Consider the following 23,245-nt stretch of genomic DNA (forward strand, 5'->3'; position numbering starts at 1 on the left):
CTCTTGCTGAACTTAATACCATTTCTTAGTTTTTAAGGTCTGTAATTTCCACTCATGTTAATGCATTCTAATTATTATCCTGCTTAGCTTTTGTTTTTCATGAAGATTAAAGGGATCTGTTTGATGTGTGCAAAGAAGTGACTACAGAAAATGGTAAATTAAGGGAAGATGGTAAATTAATTGGAAGATGTCAGCTTAGGAGAACATTTTCGACATGAGCGCTGTAAGGCTGTTAACAAACAGACTAACTCATTTGTCTCACCATGAAACGAAAATAAAAATCACAACATTATGATAAAATCTCGGGGAGGAGATGCCTGCAAGACTGTTTGAAGCCTTAGGTTCTTTTCTTCTCTGGGCTTTGGCACCCTGATATATGCAAACCACGTTCTACATAACTGTGAAGTGAAGTAGGTTCTATGCAGAACAGATGGACCAGGGCTAATGTGGCAGTGTGCACTGGAGACGAGAACAGATTAATACCACAAGGGGAGACTGGAGGGAAATCGGAAAGATGGGAGTATTTGAACTAATTCATGAATCATTTCCAACTGATAGTTATGCCTTCAGGCACAGTGAATAATATCAAGGAAGCATATTTAAAATTTTATAAGTTTGTTTTAATGTAGATTAGAATTAAGAGCCATACTTTTGGATGATTAAAAAAAAAATCTTGTATCCTCCCCTCCCAGAATGTACCTTTGTGATTTATATATCACTGATGAGCTTAATTATGTGCACTGTGACGTGAATTGCTGTTTGGAAAACCCATGGCAGATTTATGGACTTGGCACAAAGCTTTTGGGAATGGATTTTTTTCAAAAAGCACTGAGTGAGCTGGGAAAACATACTCTACCACTTGCATCTGAGCTGCACAGGTGCAGCTCTGCAGTGTCTGGAGGCACGGTCTGATTGCTACACCTTACTCAGGTGTCTCCCTAAATCTTCCCTGTCTTCATCTCATTCATCTGTGTTCATCCTCGTTTTTAGAAAGGGATAAAAGAAAGACACAGGGAACTACAGGTCAGTCAGTCTCATCTCTGTGCCAGGCAACATCATGGAGCAGATGCTGCTAGAAACTATGTTAAGGCGCATGGAAATTAAGGGGATGATTGGTGACAACCAACATGGCTTCACTAAGGGCAAGTCCTGCCTGACTAATTTGGTGGCCTTCTATGATGGAGTTACAGCTTTGGTGGATAAGGGAAGAGCAATTGACATCGTCTACCTGGACTTACCAAAAGCATTTGATACTGTCTCACACGACATCCTTGTCTCTAACCTGGAAAGACATAGATTTGATGGATGGACCACTTGGTGGATAAGGAATTGGCTGGATGGTTGCACTCAAAGAGTTGTGGTCAACGGCTCAATGTCCAAGTGGAGGCCAGTGATGAATGGTGTTCCTCAGGGGTCAGTATTGGGTCCAGCGTTATTTTACATCTTTGTTGGTGACATGGACAGTGGGATCGAATGCACCCTCAGCAAGCTTGTTGACAACAAGCTGTGTGCTGTGGTCAACACGCTGGAGGGAAGGGATGCCATCCAGAGGGACCTTGACAGACTGGAGAGATGGGCTTGTGAGAACTTCATGAAGTTCAACAAGGCCAAGAGCAAGGTCCCGCACATAGGTCGGGGCAACCCCAAGCACAAATCCAGGCTGGGAGAAGAGTGGATTGAAAGCAGCCCTGAGGAGAAGGACTTGAAGGTGTTGGTTGATGAGCAGCTCAACAGCAGTTGGAAATGTGGCCCAGAAAGCCAACCATATCCTCAGCTGCATCAAAAGAAATGTGGCCAGCAGGTCGAGAGAAGTGATTCTGCCCTTCTACTTTACTCTCGTGAGACCCCACCTGCAGTGCTGTGGTCAGCTCTGGGGCTCTCAACAGAAGAAGGACATGGAGCTGTTGGAGCAAGTCCAGAGGAGGGGCTCAAAGATGATCCGAGGGCTGAAGCACCTCTCCTATTAAGACTGGCTGAGAGAGTTGGGGTTGTTTAGCCTGGAGAAAAGAACGCTTCAGGGTCACCTTCTAGCAGCCTTCCAGTACCTAAAGGGGGCCTAAAAGAAAACTGGAGAGGGACTTTTGGCAAGGACAGATAATGATAGGACAAGGGACAATGGCTTTAAACTGAAAGATGGGAGATTTAGATTAGATATTAGGAAGAAATTCTTCACTCTGAGGGTGTTGAAGCACTGGAACAGGTTGTCCAGAGAAGTTGTGGCTGCCCCGTCCCTGGAATTGTTCAAGGCCAGGCTGAACGAGGCTTTGAGCAACCTGATCTATTGGAAGGTGTCCCTACCCATGGCAGGACGGTTGGAACTAGATGATCTTTAAGGTCCTTTCCAGCCCAAATGATTCTATGATTGTATCCAAACTGCTGGCAGTCTTGTGCAGTTCAGACTTCTCAAAGCTATACCAGAACAAGTGCATGTAGATACCTACATCTTTGAATAGGATCTTCAGGCATACATGGCAGAATAAGGCTTTTAACAGAGAAATTTCACATGACCAAGTTACGATACTCTTGATAATGGACATTTTACTCTAGGGTAGACAATCATGTAAAACTAGAGGTCCACCTGAGATTTAAAATTATTTTAAAATGCATAAAACCGTCAGGATCTGAAACAATGAAGATACTTGAGAAATATGTAATTTCCCAGTATCAGTGAAGATATCAGGGTTTTGTTTATAGGCTCAAAAGCACAATTCCATGTGTTAGGACATCAAAGATTCTTCATGTCGCAAAGCTCAGAGCATATGGATGAGCCTGATTACTAGTTTCATAATGGACACAATTAAGAAAAGCAAAAAGAAATGGTGAGGAAAGGAAACTTATAGATAATTGAATGCTCTACGTTCTCCGTACGACTTCTCAGTAGATTATTTTCAAACTACAGAGGAGGATGTGAAACACTTGACATTGTAGGAAGATTTTGAGAAAAATACAATGGAGGCGGCTAGTTCAGTTTGCTAGTAAGGACGTAATCAACGTGGATTTCTGTTCACCGGCACAGAAGATGCTGCATCTTTCCTCTTGTATGCAACTCTTTCATTCCAGGCAAGGCTCAATAAGAAGAGAGAAGGGTATGAAGTGGCCCACTTGCCTAAGACTTGATTCTCATTCTGCTGATTTCATTGCAGGTTGCAAATCTGGCTTGTTCAATCTCGAATAATGAAGAAGGTGTGAAGTTAGTCCGTATGGCAGCAACACAGATTGATAGTCTGTGCCCACAGGTAAGTGAGATTCCTGTTAAAAAGTACTTGGGAACTCTTTTGGCATTAAAAAGCATCGGTTAGCTGTGATGGGGAAAGCAGCCTAGACGAAGATTATAGCCTTGCCTTTGTCATTACATTGTTGTCTGCTTTCCATGAACTGTGAAAAATACATTTGTATCTTGAGATCTGTATATCGGATGCAGTATTTTTAGCACAGTCCATAATCTATATGTTCTTTCCCTTGTGAAGAAATTTTTCCCCTCCTGGTAACAAATTATTTTGAATAACAGGTAATAAATGCCGCGCTCACATTGGCTGCAAGACCCCAGAGCAAAGTAGCACAGGACAACATGGACGTCTTTAAAGATCAGTGGGAGAAACAAGTCCGAGTTCTCACTGAAGCTGTTGATGACATCACTTCGGTGGATGATTTCCTCTCCGTTTCAGGTACTGGGATCAAGGGATTCTTCTAAAAATATACCGCTAAATTAAAGTAATGGGTCAGAGCAGAGAAAAGTTATTATTACTAAAGCATCATTAGTCCTTTACTCTGTCCTTATTGGAATGCTGATCATCTGCACTCAGTAGGAGCAACCAAGCCGTGCCAATTAATCCCTGGTAGCAATGGTTAGCTTTTCATCTCCCAGAAAACAGCATCCTATTTGTGCTTCTATTTCTAGAGAGGTTTTATTTCATCTCAGGCACAAAGTAGGATTTTGTCCACCTTTTAAAAATTTATTGCAGACCTGTGACAAGCTGACAGTATCTGTAAAAACTGTTAGAGTCCTTATGCAGTTGTAGGCAAAAGGAGGAAAGATGAACTTTCCGTATTTTATTTTGTAGCTTTGCTCAGCTCAGCTATGTCTAAGTGGGGCAGATGTACCATACAGTCCTGCCCGCTGATCATCTGTACCAGGTAACCAGGCCATGAAGAGGGATAGGAAGAAGGGAAATAGGCAAATGCTGTACATGAATGAGTCCCATCTAGGTATGTTGTCAGGACATGACCAGTGTGTACATTTCCGAAGAGCTGGAAAGCACTTCAGAATCCCAGAGCTGTTGGCGTAACAATGCAACCAAGCGGAGAGAAGTAGTAGAGTGGTATAAGAACCAGCAAATCTTTGCACTTCTCTGACCTCTCTTGGAAGGATTACAATGCAAAGCAAGCTCTTCTACAAAAATAGACAAAGTATCTTAGCCCTTACGTAAAGAAGAGATGGAGAAGAGAAGGACGTTGACTTCTTGGGTCACAGTCTTTTCTCCATCCTCCTCGTAAAGTGCTACAACTTGTAGCAGAGTGTATTGTTGTAATATAGGCATACACAATGAATACTATAATTGCCAAGTACTGCATGTCTTGGTTTAATTGTCTGCTGCAGAAAACTAATTTTCCTATTATGGATTGAAAGGTGAGTTTTGCTGTTGTGAATAAGGATATACAGTGTGGCAAGTGTGCTGAGCTTACTAGAAGCTAACATCACAGAAAAATCAAACTTCAGGTGATAGCTTGGCCATAAATTTATGTTTCATTCTAAAGTCTTTTCTTTGACATTTCCTAAATTTCCTAGTAAAAGTTTAAGATCTTTGGAAAAAGATATTTATCCTTTAAGAAAAATCCTTAATTTTTTTTCCCCTCCTCTTTGTTTTGTTTGATTGTAGTCCACTATCATTAGTAAAAGGGAAATGATTTGATGTAGTATAATTACACTCCACTGTTCAACACCACTGGTAGTGCTTACCTCAAGCCATGAAAGAAGATGAAAATGAACTCTCAGAATAAAAGAGTACTTCAGAATCTGGTAGCATGTAGATTTTTATTTGAGATTTGAATGTGGCAGGCACTCTTCAACAGATCTAGTTCTACAATGAAAGGGCAGACCAAGCCGTGAACTGCAGAACCAGTTCTCAAGCCAAAGAGATGGCAAGCACATTTCAATGGCCATTTGGTTATTTGTTTAAGGACTTTGTTCACTCCGAGTGCTTGTATCCATAAACCCAGAAGTTATTTGAATGGATAACGTTTTTATTTTCTTTTTTTCTCAAATCATGTTTTCTTCTGACATAGTCTTGACTCAGATCCAATCTTCCCAAGACAGCTAAGAAGTAGTATTTGTTTTTAGATTTCTTTCTAATACTGTCCGTAGACATCTCCATCTATTAAAAATGAGAAAACATCTCATGTCTCCAGAAAACTTGTTGCTCCTAGCTGAAAGCTCGAAAGCCTCAACTTACACAGAGTAGTTTTATTTTTGAATGTTAAACTAGTGAAGCATTAAAAATGGGCTGGTGTCTGGTTAAACATACCTCATGAAGTGACACCTCCTCCTCTTCATATTGAGTGTCACAGTTGATGGTATGTTTTATTATTACAGTGGCTACCAAAAGAGGGCTAACCGTAATTTTAATGGGTTACTTTATATTCCAAATGCAGTGGCTGTTCATGTTCAGAAAGTACTTCTTGTTGGGCAAAATATCGGCTATGCCATGGTAAAGAAAATGGAGATTGTGAGGAGGAAATAGTGAAGAAATCTTTTAGCAAAGCAACATTTTTGAAATGTGGATAGAGAGGTTTTTTAAACAAAGAATTCTGCCTTGCAAGTTACTCTGATTCACAGCTCAGGGACTTTCATTTTTCATTCAGAGCTGTTACAGTTCAAAATTCGATGTCATGTAAAACATTTCAGAAGCCCTCAAGTGAGCCAACCTTGCGACTTTTAACAGCGAAGACTGGTATGTCATTCTGATTTTGTGGCCAAGGATAATTAACAAAAAGCAGTGGTGAACTGATTGATTTTGTTTTGTTTATCACTGCTACAAAGGACAGCATTTCATTTTCACTTTAGTGGTGTCTGTTACAGAAAAGTAAGTTACTGTTTAGAGTCGCTCAGTTTCTCAGAGTGAAATTGCTCAAAGAAGAAATTTGGGCATAGTTTTATTATTGAAATGATTTTTAACTGTAGTGGCTGCGGGGAAATAATGTCTGAGCTAGTCAAAATCTGCTTCATCCCTTCACTTTATCTGTATTTGGGAATAGTATATAAACTATGATACTGCAGCACGTGAGAGTAGATGGCCTGATTTGGAGCTGAGAAAAAACAATGCAACTCCCAAGGTTTCAATAAACCTTCTTGATACTACATCAGCTGAGCAGAATCACTGTTGTCGATTCGTATTTCAGAATATGCACAGGCACATATAATTATACTGTGTGTCATGAAAAATTCACAGTTTAATCTCTGGCATAGGTGGAGTAAAGGAGATAAACTGCCTGTGCACGGGCTCCTTGCTATATCTACAAAGGCCATTTGCTATTGTCTTTTCAAAATGATTTATTTTCTTTTCTAACTTATTTAGACACAAATGAACCAAACGTATTAAACGTTTATGAGAACGTGTAAATTCATCTTCAGAAAATTGCCCAACTGTTTATTAGAGCATCTGCATAATATTTGACCACTTTCCTTTTTGAATTGATTTTTATTACACTTTCATTACAATAGAATTCGGTGTAATGTTTGAAATTAATGTGACTGTTTTTCAAAGCGTTACAGGTTGATACTTGCAGTATAGGTGAAAGGACGTAGCCCAGTGCCTTTTGAAGATAAATATCACACTTGGGACTTTTACAGTTATGTGGCATAATATCACAGAATGATATTTTTTTTAGCAGAACAGGGTAAGGGCAGATATCAATTTTTTAACGTACGAACATTTGCCATTTACCCAAATCACTAAGCTTTGCTATGAGGGAGAATGAAACCAAATGAGCCTTTATTTTTTTCCTACATTCCAGAAAACCATATTCTGGAAGATGTGAATAAGTGTGTGATTGCTCTCCAAGAGGGTGATGTCGATACACTGGACAGAACCGCAGGTGCCATCCGAGGCCGTGCCGCCAGAGTTATTCACATTATTAATGCAGAGATGGAAAACTATGAAACTGGAGTTTATACTGAGAAGGTACTGGAAGCTACAAAACTGCTCTCTGAAACTGGTAAGCTTAATCGAAATTTTGTTCAATATTAAGTTGCTTAAAACTTTCAGTTAGTTCTCTGAAATCTGTAACTCTGAGGGGAACCTGTGCTTGAAAACAAGATATAAACAAACAAATTAATGACCATGAGTGGTTTTTTTATTTCTACTCAATGCTATTGCAGAAGTCATATTGACAAGAGCTGCATAGGAGAAGAGATTCAGTAACTCATCAAGGCTAGTCTACTTCATCGAGGTTTCAATGACTTGAGTGAATAATACAAAGCCTTTTCTTCACGTTCTTTCTGAGACGGTTGATGATGTATGATGTGTCTCTAGAAAATCGTTACAAACATTACTCTGTGGTCTGTGCAGGTGAATGTACTTGGTGACTGAAGCTGTGTTTCTAAACAAAATAATTTTTCCATTGAAAACACATTTCTGCAACTGAAAATGTATTACCTGATTGAAAAAATATAAAAGTCTACTAGATTATATAAAATATATATATTATATAAAATAAATTGATGATATAAAAAAATAAGTCTGCTAGATGTGTAAACTGGGAGAAAACATTTTATTTTTTTAAACCTGGTTTTGCCTTCACAGAGCAGGGGTTGCATTCATCTATGTGTAGGTGATTACATCTAAGCTAGTCATTTTAAACTCCTTTATACTCAGTATTATCTGTTGCTATGTGCCTCTGAATTGTTCAGTGCAGGCGGTACTATGAAGTGCTCTCATCTTAAAGCAGTTGTCTACAATTTGTTCAGATGAATCATGCTTTGAATTTCACTGACTTTACGGACTGGGTCTCCACACACTGCACAAGTGACCAGCTAGGGTATAGATGCATTTAGTGTAGATGTCTGAAAATGTCTGAGCTGATCCTCTGCTATGTGGCTGCACTTGCTCATCTGGGCTGTAAAAACATCAAGATTATTTTAGAAGGAACAAAATACCCAGACATCTCCCTGTGTGATGAAAAGGCAAAAACCGTTGTAGCTCTGGCAACCTCTGTGTTAGATTTAAGCACAAAAATCAGCAAAATGAGCTAAAACAAAAAAGTTGAGATGACTTAATATACTACTTGTATTATTGTTGTCCTCAGCTTATTATATTTAGTCCTAATAGGAACCCCAAGCCCTATATGCATAGATAAATGCCAATGACCAAAACGAAGAATTTCTTCTTTTTCTGGCCTTTCATTAAGATTTATTGAAATTTAGAGCTGAAGTGTGGATTAATGTGATTGTGGTTATGACTAGAAAGTTGTGCCTTGAACACTCACGATGCTCGTACATTCACACCAACCTGTAGGAATTAACTTTCTGGCTGAACCCAGAGGGTCAGGTTTTGCCTCTGTGCAGCTCGAAGACAACGCAATAAGGTTTGCTTTTTTTTTCCTCGAAGTTTAGCGATTCTATGTCATGTGGTTTTTAGGTCAGAGAAGCAAAAGTGAATCCGATAATTGTTTTTATTGGTCTCACTATTTTTTGCTACCGATTAAGAGATCAATGGAATGAGCACTGTAAATTTAGCTTATTTTAAAAAGTCTATGAAGTGAAATTCACAGAAAGAAAATAATCTGTTTGGTTTGATATGGTAAAATATTCTGTTGCACTCTTGTGTTAAAGTCTCCTTTTCGTTAAGGAGCAATTTTGAAGAATTCTTCCTGTCACTAAGATTTCTTTATTAAGCAAAACAAAACATATCTTCAGGCTTTTGATTCAACTAAAATTCTGACCTAATGTTCTGTAAAATTTTTTATTAATAATTTTTCAACAGTTATGAAGCACAGTTATATAGATCAATAATAGACACAATAAATATGTTCTGTATTTAATCCACTTTTTGATATAATTTGAATTATATCTAAGTGCTAGAAACTCTGGACCAAGTGCATCTTGACAACATTAACTTGTTAATACTGGGGTTCAATATTTCAGACTGAGTCCCTCAAAGTCAAAGTTATTACTTATTTTGTAAAATGTAAGTAAACTTGTGAGGAATAAAAAATAAAATTAAAGAAAAAATCGTATTTTAAATGTTAAGAACTGTACATCATGTACAAATTGTGCAACAGAAGTTCAGAAGACGGAATAGGCCCAAATTCAATGAAACTAAAACAATTTATGCCAGACGTGGATCTGGATCATTAATATTACAGCACAATTTCTATCTGCAGCTTTTCAGACCGTTTACAAAGGCATTGATTGTTATTTCTCTATGACTGTTGATTATAAAAGGTAGAATATCCTGACTCATTTTGTCATCCTAGAATAAAGTGGTGAAAATGGTATTTAAACCACTCTATGCCATTCTGTACCCTGCCTGTTTATACTCTGCCCTCTCCCCCAGAAATGGTCTCTGTCTACATATGCATCAGTGTAGCTATGGATATAGAGATATGGGAATCTATGAATACATGTGTATATTTATATATTCATGCTGTTCGTCACCTTGAGATCTTACTCAGATTTTTGTCAAACACTCAGGAATGATGAGAGTGATTTATCTGGAGTCAGGCTCCACCCACAGATGCACATATCAAAATCTCTGTGAGAAACACAGTGATGAATGCCTTCTCTTTTTCATCTTTGTTCTTCCTTATTTTTAATTGAACCCTCATTTATTTTTAAATGAAATGCTTTAGAAAGCTGGAAAAAATTTAGTTAAATGAAAACAAAAAGGAAATGAGCACATTACATTTCTCTTATAATTATTATTTACTTTTCCTGTCAGCTCAGACAAGGAAAGCCTCTGATAAGTCCCCTTTTCCAGGGATTTCATATGTTTGATCCACAGATAGTGCAGAATTACAGATACAATGCCTTGGAAAGAGAAACACCTTGCTAATGTTTTTTTTGGAGGGTAGAAAATTAATCTTTAATGAAAGTGATATTGGTAGGTTCTGAGAAATTGAAACTATGCAAACCTTACTTTAATAACTAGTTTCACCTTAAAGTTTTATTTGTTTGTTGTTTTCATTTACAGCCTTTAGAATATATGGGGTGGCTTTTTTCAGTGTTTTAGTGCTTTCTTGCCTGCCCTTGACTATCCCACTGCCTTTCTAGCCAAGAACTTGGTAGAGGCTCGATTCTTATCTCTGACAGCAGTATTAGAGAGTGACGTATCAGTTAGTCTTTTTAAAATTGCGTACTTTTATTTTCCTCTAAAACCAAATAGAAACTTGACTCTCACTTGCTGACTTTCTTATAAATCGAAGACGGAAACTTATAAAACCACAGAGTCTACAGGGCTTGCTGGGAACAAACACAAAACTCATAGATTTTAGTGGATGTTAATTGTGTGCAGGAGTAAACCAGAGCTCCAGGGTTTAATTTTTTTTGTTTGCTTTTTTGAGCTCTGTGAAGTTTTACTGATAGCTTTGCTTTGGTTGCCTAAAGGGCAAGGGCCAGTGGTGGCAGCCCCAGCCCTGGACATTAGGAGCAAGGGATGACGTGAGGCCAGGCTGGGATGTCAGCCCACAGGTGGGAGTCAGGATCAGACCCAGTGAGGGTAATCGGAGTCAGACACAGTCCAGGGATCGGTAGGCAGGGCCATGCTGATGGCTCTTGTTAAACGTTATATTGGCATTCAGTATTTGTGACAGGTATGAAGTTATCCTAGTACAGATGGTCCATGAAAACAGGAAGGAGAGAAGGGCGGAAATTAAAAGAGAGGAGAAAGTAAAGGCAAAGAAGAATGTGAAGGGAAATAAAAAAGAGAAAACAGTGAAAACAATTTCCATGTTAGTTTTGAGATCTTTCATACTGCTCAGCAACCTGTCCTAGCAGTGAATGGGACCAGCTGAGAGTATCTCATTGCCTTTAGTAAGGAGGAGATTGAAGTCTACTCAGCAATTGGTTGTGAAGCTCTAAGAACTGAAGGGAATAAACATGAATTTCTAAACAGGTGAAAAGAATTGTCCATAGAAATAAATTAAATAACAGACAACGAGATTGAATATTGTTTTTCCAAGATTTCTGAGATGCAGGGAGGAGAAAAAGCTGTGAAATTCTTTAAAAGGCAAAGAGTTGAATTTAAATTGGGCAGACTTTGAGTAGACTTTGCAGGGTTGTAATGAAAGGGAATGAATGGGAATTGAAGGAGAAAAGCAGAACAAATGGGACAAGAACCACCTGGGAAGGGCTGCGGAAGCTTTCCAGTATTTTTTTTTTTCCTCTTCAGTTTGCATTGGGATGCCTGGAAACCATCCTGGAAGCTAGTAGTACTTGGATTAGTCACTCCTCCGATAGACATTGGAAGTTTGAAATTGTCTTATTCAAATCAGAAATATGAGTTTCAGCTTTTAGCATGTTTTAGAAATGTCTTAATAACTTGGTAACTAGCTGTTTTTAAATAGATTGCTCTCTGACTTCTGTTTTGACTTAAATTTTTTATTTTGTCTTTATCAGAAGGGACTAAAGTTCAAAATCAGTATTTCTGGCAATTCAGCAATAAGCCTGTGAGAGTTTTATCAGTGTAAGTAGGACAAACTTTAAAGATATTTATCACTAGAAAAAGGCAGCTCAATGATATTATCAAAGCTAATACTACATTGTGATCAAGATGGATTTTTCAGTAGTGGTATGAAGGGAAACAAAATGTAGAAGCAAGAAGATGAATTTAAGCATAGCTGTAATCAAAGAAACCCATACTGAATCTGAGGGAGAGCTAAAAATTGCGAAATGGAACCTATTTAAAAAATAAATTATGTTAAATCCATATTTTATGGGAGTTTCAGATAGTTATAGTAGAACTTATGGGTGCCATCATCCTGAGAACATGAGATCATTTATCCAAGGTTTTTTATGAAATTATGGCTTTTATTCTGCAAAGCACTGTAGTATTTTTTCAAAGTTTTGCTAAACTGAAATTCAAAGGTCAAGGTGTCACCAACAAAAAACATTTAATACATTATTTTAAAAAAAAGGTATTTTACAAAAGTACCAGCGAATACCTAACATTATGTTCCATCAGCTCTTGGTTTGATCCAAAGAATTTTTAAGCAGAGAGACTGCCTTCAATATGCGGAGGAATACAGTAAGAAATCATGTAAAATGTATTATAAACAATTAAATGTGACACATAGAGATGAATAAGTCAGTATGGTGTCCAAAAGCTTAAAAAAGCATTTTTTTTGTCTCCACTTTTAGAGTTTAAAAATAGAATATAATATAATTGATTTAGATTTTCAAAGGCCTTTCATAAAGTCCGGCACACACAGATGTTTGGAAGATGGGTAACCGTGGAGTGAATGTTAAGGCCTTTGATGGATTAAGAACTGGTTACAAGTCACAAGAAAAGCATAAATGACCATCTCTCAGCAGGCAGAAGGATGAATCCTGTGATGCTTCAGGGGTCAGCACTGTGGTTGGTGTTGCATAATGTATTAATTAAGGGGTGAACAGACAGAAGCAAAGTTTGCCAAAAGGAAAATCCTGGTTTGGCTGGTGGGAGTAGGGAATTTTCCTTATCAGAAAGACAATGCTAAAAGATAATTTTATTTAATTTCTCTAGGTAAGTGGAACAATTCGAACTCTATTACCTACACTGACAGGAAGGCTCTGAGCTAACTCATTCCCTCAGAAAAAAATACGGCATCATTATGGACAGCTGGGGAAAAATACCTTTTCCATGCACAACAGCCCTGTATCAATGTTTAGAGATGTTAGCCTGTACATTAAGGAGGATATTCACTGAATGCCCCGAATAGTTGTTTCAGGTTTGATCTCCACAATCTAAAGATCTCCCAGAACTGGAAGAAGGTCAAGATATAAGGATGAAAAAATTAAATAAATATGAGGATTTGAAGGCAAAATAACTCCAGGAGACTTTAAAAAGACTAGGATTATCTATTTTGGATGCACCAGACACCTTGCATAATGAATAGTAGATTAGTATAATAGAAGTATCCATTTTCATAGACCGTCATTATTTAGTCTCTCTTCAAATCTTTTCTCAAAAACATCTTGTATTCTTAAGAGTCGTTTTTTTAAAGTAAAGAGGATGGTTGTGGAGGTAGAAAAAGAATTAATACCAAGTCTAGACAACATAGAGAGAAAAATGCGGTGAATATTGACTAGCTCCAACAGAATGTTTTGTGAAGATAAGTGTGAATTGTACAATGATCTTTAAAAATAAAAGCACTGGCATTCCTTGCACCCCCTTGCCTACACACACCTACATACAGATATACACAAACTTATAACTAAAGTTATAAAAGAAGGAGTGTTTTGCTAGGGTTACATAAACCATTTTTTTTGTCCAACAGCACGCAACTGTGTTCCTGAGGGGATTTTTTGAAAAGCTGCAGCTAGCTTTTATCTGAAGTAATAACCAGAAGGGAGTTCCGTTTAGTAGTAGTAATATTGTGAGGTTACTCGCTGTAGGTAGTCTTTATTTGCAGGAGTAGTCAGGAGACTGAGTGAAACGTCTGAAATTGGTGAGACAGGTATGTCCCTGCTGCCATCATTTGTTATCCTTCTTTGTCTGCTTTGTGATGTACCTTTTTATTACGTGATTGCCTGCTGTGCTGGCCACAAGGCACCTCCCTGCAGATACTGCTTGCCTTCCTTCCCCCCTGACATTTTATCTTTCTGAGAATGACAATTCAATCAGGACAAAGTTTGATACTTTTTTTTTGTGGGTTTTTGTTGGTTTTGGTGTGGTTTTTTTTAAATGTGTCTATATTTCATGATACTTGGTAATGTAACTCCAGGCATCCCATTAATTTCTATAATGTACAGCTCGCCCATACTGCACAGGAGCAAATCCAACATTTCCTGAAAGTGTTGCATTACCATGTCTATATTGTGTACTTGCACATAGCCACAGATAAAGTAGGAGCCTTCAGTGGAGTGCCAGAAGACTGACTTAACACATATGGGCCAAAGGGTCAGCACTTGGCCATAAATTCAAGGCACCCTGAGAACATTGATTTTTACAGTCTGTGGCTAAACCAGTGATTCAGTGTATTGGCAGTGAAGGCTGATTCTTCCTGAAAGTCTTGTGTTTACTACAAAATGCCATAAAGCATGAGTATTCGTTATTTTACATCTATCCTTTAACGATTTCATCAGAGGAAAAGTGAATTGGTAGGCAACCTGAAGAGAAAAAATGGTCTTTTTCTTCAGACAGTGATGTTTCATCCTTTTCTATGCCATAGCACTTAAACCAGCATTCTGCAAATTTTGCCCTAAATTTGCTTTTTCTCTTTCCTGAGTGACCAACGTGAGGCGTGTAGGATTTGATATCCAGAACTGATGAGTATTCACATTTTTACTGATGAGTATTTAGCTGTAAAAGAAGTTGGTGACCGCTTTTCTCAGAACAGAACGGAAAACACTCTGAAAACCCAGTCCCTTGATGTAAAACACAGACATAATTATATATGGCATGTCTTCATCCATGACAACCAAAATATTATTAATATATTGTGATGGTTTGATGTGGGGGGGAGGTTCTGGTGGCAGGAGCTGGCCACCAGATCGGACTCCCATCCCCCTCGGGGTTTGAGCCAATCGGCGCCTCTGCGAAATGCCCTATTTTCGCTGGGACAAAGGAACCAGAAAAGGTGCTTTGCCCAGGAGCAAGGAGAGAGGGGAGGAGGGCACTGCCCCCGCTCCTGGCCAGGGGCTGCCTGCGCTGGGCCAGCACCACCAGCTCAAGATGGTGGCAGCAGAGCCACTTGGGGAATTTGGGGAGCGCCCCGCTGCTGGGGTGCCCACCAGGCCGAGTTCACCCGGAGAGGACTGAGATCTGAGAGAAACGGCCACACCGACACCAGGTCAGTGAAGATGGAACGGGACGAGGTGTGCCGGAGCTGAGTTTCTCCTGCAACCGGTGGTGAGACGGCAGGCGTCCCCCCTGCAGCCAGGGTGTACTCAGTGGGGCAGAGACAGAGACCCACTCGCAGCCCATGGAGAACCTACGTTGGAGAAGAGATGCTTGGGTCTGAGGATGGTATGCATCTAGAGTCCGTGGGATGACCTCCGTCAGTGGGGAGGTGTTTTGTTTAGAGGAGATGCCTGAGCCTGAGGACAGTCGTGAAGCATGGGCACAGGTGGAGAAGCATTTACGCATTTAGAGTCTGTGTGACGACGCACACCGGAGCGAGTGGCAACAACCCCTTAAGAATCCGAGACTGCGGTAAAGCCCGCACTGGAGCAATCCGATGCGGAAGGATTGCATCCTGCTGGTAGGACTCACGCTAGAGAAGTTTCTGGATTTTCCTCGTGAGTAGGGGACCCACTGGAGCAAGGGACAATGGTGTAAGGACTCCTTCTCCTTTAAGAAAGGAGCGGCAGTAACAGCATGGGATGAACTGATCTGCACTCCCCCATTCCCTGTCCCCCCGCGCTGCTGGGGGGAGGTAGAGCCGGGAAGAAAAGAAAAGGCGGGTGGAGGGGTGTTGTTTTTACGATCTGGCTTTGTTCCTTTTTATCCTCTTAAGTAATTGGTTTTGTTTCCCTTTGTCCTTTTAAGTAACTTCTAATAAATTGCTTTGCTTTAAGAAAGCTGAGTATTACTTTTGCCCGGGATCGTGGTTGGTGGTGCTCCCTCTGTTCTTGTCTCGTCCCTCAGTTCTTTTATTATATTTTTCTCCTCTCCACTTCACTGGAGAAGGAGTGAGAGAGCAGCTGTGTAGAGTTTAGTTGCTGGATCGGCCTAAACCACGACATATACGTATGTGTATGCATGATATGCCTATGCACAGTTTGTGCTATGAGGATATGTAGATGGAAGCATACATCAGCCCAAGCAACAAAATATTTAAATCAAATCTGCTTCCCTGAAAACCAGTTGGTTTAATACTGTTACATATTGTATACTATTTCATTAGAGCTTTATAAAGCTTTTTCTTTTTAATTAGCAATATAATAACCATGACTGAAATGTTGTAAATTATTACATGATGTCAGACCAGGGTTTAATAAACATTTTTTGAAATATTTAGAATCTTCTGATAAGGAATTTATGGTGCTTCTAAAAACAGACTTTGACAAAGACTTCGAGCTAAACTAGGTATTATGTTTGATTCCTTATTCTTCCTTCAAACTAAATTGAGAAACTGTACTGTCTTCGACAAAATAGGTCAGATATCCCATAGGGATCATTTTTAAAATATCTTTTTAAAATACTTAAACTTCCTAGTATTAACTCATTCTTTTGTTAATTAAGTAAAATAATGGGCTAATAAATAAATAAACAAACAAAATAAAAAACTAGACCAAACCAAAAGTCTAGAAGAAATTTCATTCAAAACTCTGAAATTTTAAGCTATAGGTTTGTGAATTTCTTTTACTAAAACCTCTTAAATGTGGATAACGGCTGGGTTTTTTTCCTAACAGAGCATAATTTGTTTAATGTAGTGAGTCATTCATGGATTTTCGCTTTATTAGTCTCCCCTGATAAGTCTCAGCTTACAATACCACCAATCATCCTGGGTAGTTTTATTGTTTTGTCATCCACAACTGTGTATTAGGAACAGATTCTCTGCATGAGATTTTTCAGGGATCCTTCCTTCAACTTCTAGCAGTGTATCAGTCCAAACCTTTAGACTGTCATGTCATTCTTGAATAATCTTACTCAATTTAGACCAGATTTTTAAAGCCACTTAAGGGCTATTTCAGCCAGGTGATTGGCACCTAAAAGTGTGTGTCTAGTCTCTATAAACATGCTATAGAATCATACAGTCATAGAATGGTTTGGGTTGGAAGGGACCTTAAAGATCATCTAGTTCCAACCCCATCTTCCACTAGACCAGGTTGGTTAAAGCCTCATCCAACCTGGCCTTGAGCATCTCCAGGCATGGGGCAGCCACAACTTCTCTGGGCAAGCTGTTCCAGTGCCTCAACACCCTCATTGTAAAAAATTTCTTCCTTATGTCTAAATATAAAGAATATATATTTATATATATAGGGAAAATCAAATTTCCAAAGGACAACTACAAATGCTTAAATGAATGCAGAGCTACCAAGAGCTACCCAGAGGGCAAAGCTGAATATAGGAATGTATATGAGATCAGTCATTTCTCTGGAGCTCAAGCATCTGGTTTGACTGAGGACAGTTTGGCTCCAGAGGACAACCTCTCATCTTTCAGAAGGGTGATTCCCTTGGACCCAAACCCCTGGCTACTAAAAAGAGTAGTGTGGGTGCTTGTCTCTTTAAAATGAAGCTCTAAGAAGTAGCTCTGCTAATGCCATTCAAAAATAGACTTCTGGCTAGAAAAAAATGCCCCCAAGTGGAGACTTTTGGGAACGCTTCACAGTTTCAGTGAGATTTGGGTGGAAAGTAGCCACTTTTTGCTCAGCCAGTGCTCTCCTGGGCTCTCTTCTGATTTCGAGCCAAGAGTGTTCTAGAATTTGGTGCAAGAATGGGATTTATTTATGCCTAAAGTTGGTTGTCGAAAGCAGGTATCTGGTCAATCATCTGTCCTTCCTCTCTATTCAGTGGGCAGAAGAATGTCCGAATTTGATTCAACTGAACTTGAACTGCTTTCTTAAAGTAGGTGTGATTAATAGTCTAATCTCCATTTGTTATAGGATAACACAAATTTCTAACTTTAAGATGTATGAAGTAAGACGAAGCCAGGCCAACGTTCCTAACTCCCATTGATGCCACCAAGAATTACAAACCTGTGCACCTGAAGGCACCTTGACTTTTTTTTCGTTCTCTTAGTTCTCCCCTTCTAGGTTACTGAACGTTTACATCTACTTAAATTTGTGAGGAATTTACATTCCTAAATAATAAGGCCATGAAAGTGCATATAACTAACTAAGCATTCATTTAATTTTGTATATAATGAAACTTAATATTCTAATGCTATAAAGAATAACGACCAAACATTTTTTGAATATTTTTTTTTTTTAATCTCAGTAATATTATTATGTAACCTAAGTGATCTTATTGTTCTCCTTGTAGCTAAACAACATTTTTGGCTATGGTTTTAAGTACAAACATTGCAGTTCAAACTGATTACCACAGGATTAAAAGTCAGTGGAGTGAATATTTTTATAAAATCAATAATTACTTGGTAATTTGAATATGTAGGAGATATGGATGGGGTGGGGGAAAAAAAAAAAACAACCAATAAAAGCTTTAAAGAATATATTTTCTGTGTGGAGTAGGATGGTTCACAAGAAAATACGGGGTTTTATCAAGATACGAATTCACCCGTGGTGATATGCTATTTTTCTATTATGCTGATACTAAAAAAAAGAATTATAATCAATAGGTGAAATAGAAGTAATTTTATCTTTGTTGTTTCCCAGCTTGTTCTCTAGCAGCAGTTCAGCCTAGATTTTGTTTGCAGTGATGTTATTTCTAATGCTATTGAAAACTCATCTACAGAAAGGCTTTAAAATCTTTATTTATTAGAATGACAATGTCAGTAAATTGGAAATGTTGCTGTAAACTTGGGACCTGATTCTGTCAACATTTTTGCAGGTGCCTGATTAATTCATGTAGTTATACTGAGAGATGCTAATGGATCACATTTTTCAGTCTACGTGTATGCGTAACAGTTTTCAAGACCACAGTTCAAACTAAGAAACCGATATTTAATTTTTCCCTGAAAATATGTTTGCTTCTGAATCTGAAATTCATAGATAATCTCCCTGTACCTAATAAATGAATCATCCTCTGTCTGATGCATTTACAAGTTTCAAGTCCAGATACGGATCGCGTGCCTTTGCCTGAAATTTGCTTGTAGCTCTTTCACTGTCAGCATAAGGATATCCTTCCTAGTGCAGTAAATGACAGATAAGAAAGGCTGGAGGTTTGTGGGTGGAATTCAGTTAGGTATTTCCCCATACATCGCTGTTGTGGAGCTCCTCAAGTGTGGCCCAATAACCTTAACTAGAGAATAATACAGTTCTTAACTCAATTTCCCCAAACTTTACTGCATTAAATGACAACATATGCTTAGAGAAACTATAAGTAATAACATCTTATTAGTTTAAGATGTTTTTTCTTTCTTGTCTAATAAAAAAAGATCACTGATGTAAAAATGCAATAGGCAAGCAAGCAATTGGTAATGTATCTTAAAGTTTATTTATTTCCATTTTGAAACTGCAGATCATGTTCACATGTATTAATGTAAATTAAGGTCTATAAGGTCAAAATTATTGAAAGAAGCTTTCACAGCCAATGGGCAGTCATCGTGGTAATACATGTGGTCAAGAATGAGCGCTGCATGTTCACTGAAACAAACAAAATGTAACTTTCCATCTTCTCCCCATGGCCTGGTGCTTGTGAATCTGCTACTGCAGCTTCTCGAACGAACAAATGGAGTCAGGACTGTTGGCATCTTTCCAGTGGCATAGTGAGAAAATTACAAGTGGTGCTTCAATCCAGAACACTATTGATTTAAAGATTCATTGAATGAGCTGAAGGACTTTAGAATTTAGGTAGAAAGGAAAAAATCCCATACAGAAAGAGTATGGAAAAATATGGAAGATCTTGTCATCCTTTGACAATTGAACTCTGCTGTGACCAGCATCTGTTTGTTCCTCTTGTACATCCATTACAAGCGAAGTGTGATCGTTAAGTTCAATAGCATTGTGTTAGTAAAGTAATATATAAGTTTCAAACATCTCTCAGAAATTAAATGTTTATTTCTGGTGAGGAGTGTTTTCGTATTGTAGTGCGTTTTGCAGGATATTGTGCTGAACAAAGACCCTATAGCGTCCCGTTAAATACTTTAATTTTCCAGATAACGGGGCGGAGGGGAGTTCTGGTTTAGCAAGTAACTACCCTCTTAAAATATTTCACTTCTGTATCTCCCTTGTAGATTTCTGGGCCTAAGACTACAATTTCAGGGGATCTGCTTGTGACCAGACTAGCAAGACAAATACAACATGTATCTCTGCCTCCTTTTTCTGTATGCTTTCATATTCGAAGGCCAAGTAAAAAGCAAAATTGGAAAACAATAATTGTAGCCCAAATAAAATGTTTAGATGTTAAATGTAAATTACAATATATATTGCAAGAAGATAAATTAATTGCAATAGTCAACTAAAATAAGCATCTTTATCTTCTTTTTTTGGGGAAAAAAATCAGACTAGTGAATTCTATCAGGCTATAAACAATTTCCTTGAGGAGTTAGTGGAAGTTCCTTCATTTGAGTATTTTAAATATGATTGAGAAATAGCTTGTAGAATAAGGGTATAGAAACATTTATGTTATTTGGACTAAATTATGTTATGGAAACATAGAAATATGTTTGGATACAACCACAAAATATGAGGTTATAAAAAACATTTGCACATCTTTCTTGTATGCGTGCTACAGAAATCTCAGTTGGGTACTTAAAAAATGGATATAGAGCAACTAGGGCTTAACTGTGCAGCCTCACAGTATCTTCTCTCAAGTCTTTTTCTATATATTGTAATAAATCTAGACTGGCATTTGCAATTTGTACAATAGCATAACATTGTTAGGCACACTGCAAGAATCTGCTTGACATATCTTTCTGGTTTGACAAGGTACCACAGGTACTTCTTCCTTGAGATGTTTTTTTTCATGAGTTCCATGTCTACCTTACAGTAATTTAATTTACATTTCCCTTGTTTTGTTTTGAAGAATGTCATGTGTGGCCATGTCAAAAATCCTACCAAAATCAAGCTGTATCATATCTACTGGTTCCCCCAACCCACTAGTTAGCTGCCCTGTCAAGAAAAATATTGTAATAGCTTGATGCAACGTATTTTGACAAATCTGTTGCCTGTCCGACATCTGCTCATTATTTACAAGATAATTAAACAGTAATTGCTTTACGTCATGTTTCATTTTCTGTCTGGGTACTGAAATTTGGCTGAATACCCTGTAATTCTTCATTCTTTTCTTCTATACCTTTATATAAATAGATATGTGCTTTTTCTTCTTTTTATAAATCCCTGGAACTTTCACTGTTATTGTTTTTCTTGAGTTCTCAAACATGGTTCAGAAATTGCTTTGATTATTTTCTTAAGAACTCCAGGGTAAATTTTACTATGCTCTGTTAACTTGAAGACATATTTAATAGATACATTTTCTTATGCTTATGTAAATGTTTTCAAAACTGCAATTCCTAATTCAGATCTGTTGCACTTACTATTAATTATATTAAATAGCTGACCACCTCTGCTATTTAGGAAATTCTAGATAGAAATTTAAGGACATTAAATATTAAGATTTTTTACCTCCTTATCTGTTGCCATTGTTCCATCTCTAGCCTTATTTGTTTTATCCCTATGACCCTAAATAATTTTTCTTCTATTCTGTACGTTTGCTTGTTTTTGTCATATTTTTAATGACTGCTTTTTGAAGTTCAGGCTAAAGACTTCCTTATGCAATCATATTCATCTCCTACTACACTTTCAAGTGTTCCGTTAATTAAGATAATTTGATATATGCATTTGTTAATACTTTCCAAAACTTCCAGCGCTCTCAAACTCTTTTTCTACTTAAAATATTTCCCCTCTGCCTAGCAATGTTTTGTTAATGTTTACTTTTTCAAAGTCTATTCTTGCTGTCACTTTTTCCTATTTTCTGCAATATATATGAAGCATTTATTGAACATTATCTACATGAAAGATACAAATCTGTCCTTTCATCATATGTGTACATGAACAAACACATATAGAGAATCTTAGAATGGTTTGAATTGGAAAAGTTTTTTAGGATCATCGAATTCAACTGTTAAGCCAGCACTGCCAAGTCCACCACTAAGCCATGTCCCTAAGCACATATATACATATAGATAGATGTGTATATATAGCATATATATCTGTACGTTTGGACATATATAGGCAGAATAAACAAGATTCGAATAGATATATCCCTTTAAAGGGTTCTCCTTTAGCATCCAATGAGTAATACTTAAATGCCTGAAAAAGAAATGTTAAGCTCATACTTGCTACCAGTTGTTCTTCAAAATGTAAACTAGTCTTGAATCATGGTTTTTTGTGTGTTTTCACTTTAAATCAGATGATAAGTAAGATGCATAAAACATAGTTTTCGTTATGAGTAAAGTATATTTAAGGACAAGTCAAGAAGAAAATGTGGTTTCTTGCCACAGTATAACAGTTTACTTCCTATGAAAGATTGTCACTGCTCTTCATGAAAAAGACAATAGAAATTCTCCTTTGTATTTATCAGTTGGGATCAGGCTACCAACAAGTGTATTAAAAATAGAGTCTAGGGACAACGCGATAAAGAAAGATATTATAAAAAAAAAAAGGCAACTGAGTTAGGAATAATCTTTTCCCATTCTTCCAGTTATTATGCTGAAGTAATAAAGCCAATGGTATATGATATGGATACCTAGATGCTAGAAAAAAAGAAAACAATAAAATGATGTGAATATAATGAAAAAATTACTGTCTATAAATCTTAGGCTTAAGCCAAATTCCTTAATTTGTAAGAATTAATCCCAATGTCTTTTTTATCCAGTTTTTTACTGAAGCATTAATTTTATTTGTCCTGTGTTATATGAAAGCTTAACGCTCATATATTAGCATTAAAATATTGAATAGAAGTATACAGGAGTGTATTTGCATTATAATTAGTGAGATCTGGTGTTCATGTTCTTGTGTGTAGGACTGGAGTTTAAGTTGTTAGAGGAGTGATTTGGGGAGCATTTATCTTTTTGTGTGTGTAATGTATCTTTCTGTGTATGATTATACATTCAAAGGAATCCGGTGTAAAATTTGAATAAAAGCCTCTGGTTACTTCAAGGAATGCTTTTATACTATTTACATAAGTAAATAATTGCTTTAAGATATGTATTCAAAAAGCTCATACCACAGTTTATAATACCGTTAGCTAATATCTATGTCTATTTTTTGTGTTATATACATGAAGATAGTGAAGAAACAGAATGTCCATTTACATATCTTCACAAAAGTAATTTTCTAGATTTTGCATTCTAAACATGTTTTGTCCCTTATACAATTATAATTATTGAATATAAGCTAGATTGCACTTAGTTATCTAAATTAGTAGGCATAACGGCTACAATTGCTTTGATCATTTGGTATAAATACATACTGTGTTCATTCCAA

The 23,245-nt window shown here is 37.5% G+C and overlaps 1 protein-coding gene across 5 annotated transcripts in view; it reads left to right on the forward strand.

Annotated features, from left to right (window-relative positions):
- Positions 1-23,245, forward strand: part of CTNNA2 (catenin alpha 2) — a 492,413-nt gene that overhangs the window by 416,535 nt on the left and 52,633 nt on the right. For all 5 annotated transcript variants that reach the window (XM_086612567.1, XM_086612566.1, XM_086612568.1 and 2 more), the window contains 3 exons: positions 3,144-3,236; positions 3,509-3,665; positions 7,012-7,212. In XM_086612567.1, coding sequence (XP_086468693.1) covers positions 3,144-3,236; positions 3,509-3,665; positions 7,012-7,212 — 451 coding nt within the window. The remainder of the gene's footprint in view (positions 1-3,143; positions 3,237-3,508; positions 3,666-7,011; positions 7,213-23,245) is intronic.

The sequence above is a fragment of the Tauraco erythrolophus genome, chromosome 5 (genome assembly GCF_009769465.1).
Source record: "Tauraco erythrolophus isolate bTauEry1 chromosome 5, bTauEry1.pri, whole genome shotgun sequence".
Classification (NCBI taxonomy): domain Eukaryota; kingdom Metazoa; phylum Chordata; class Aves; order Musophagiformes; family Musophagidae; genus Tauraco; species Tauraco erythrolophus.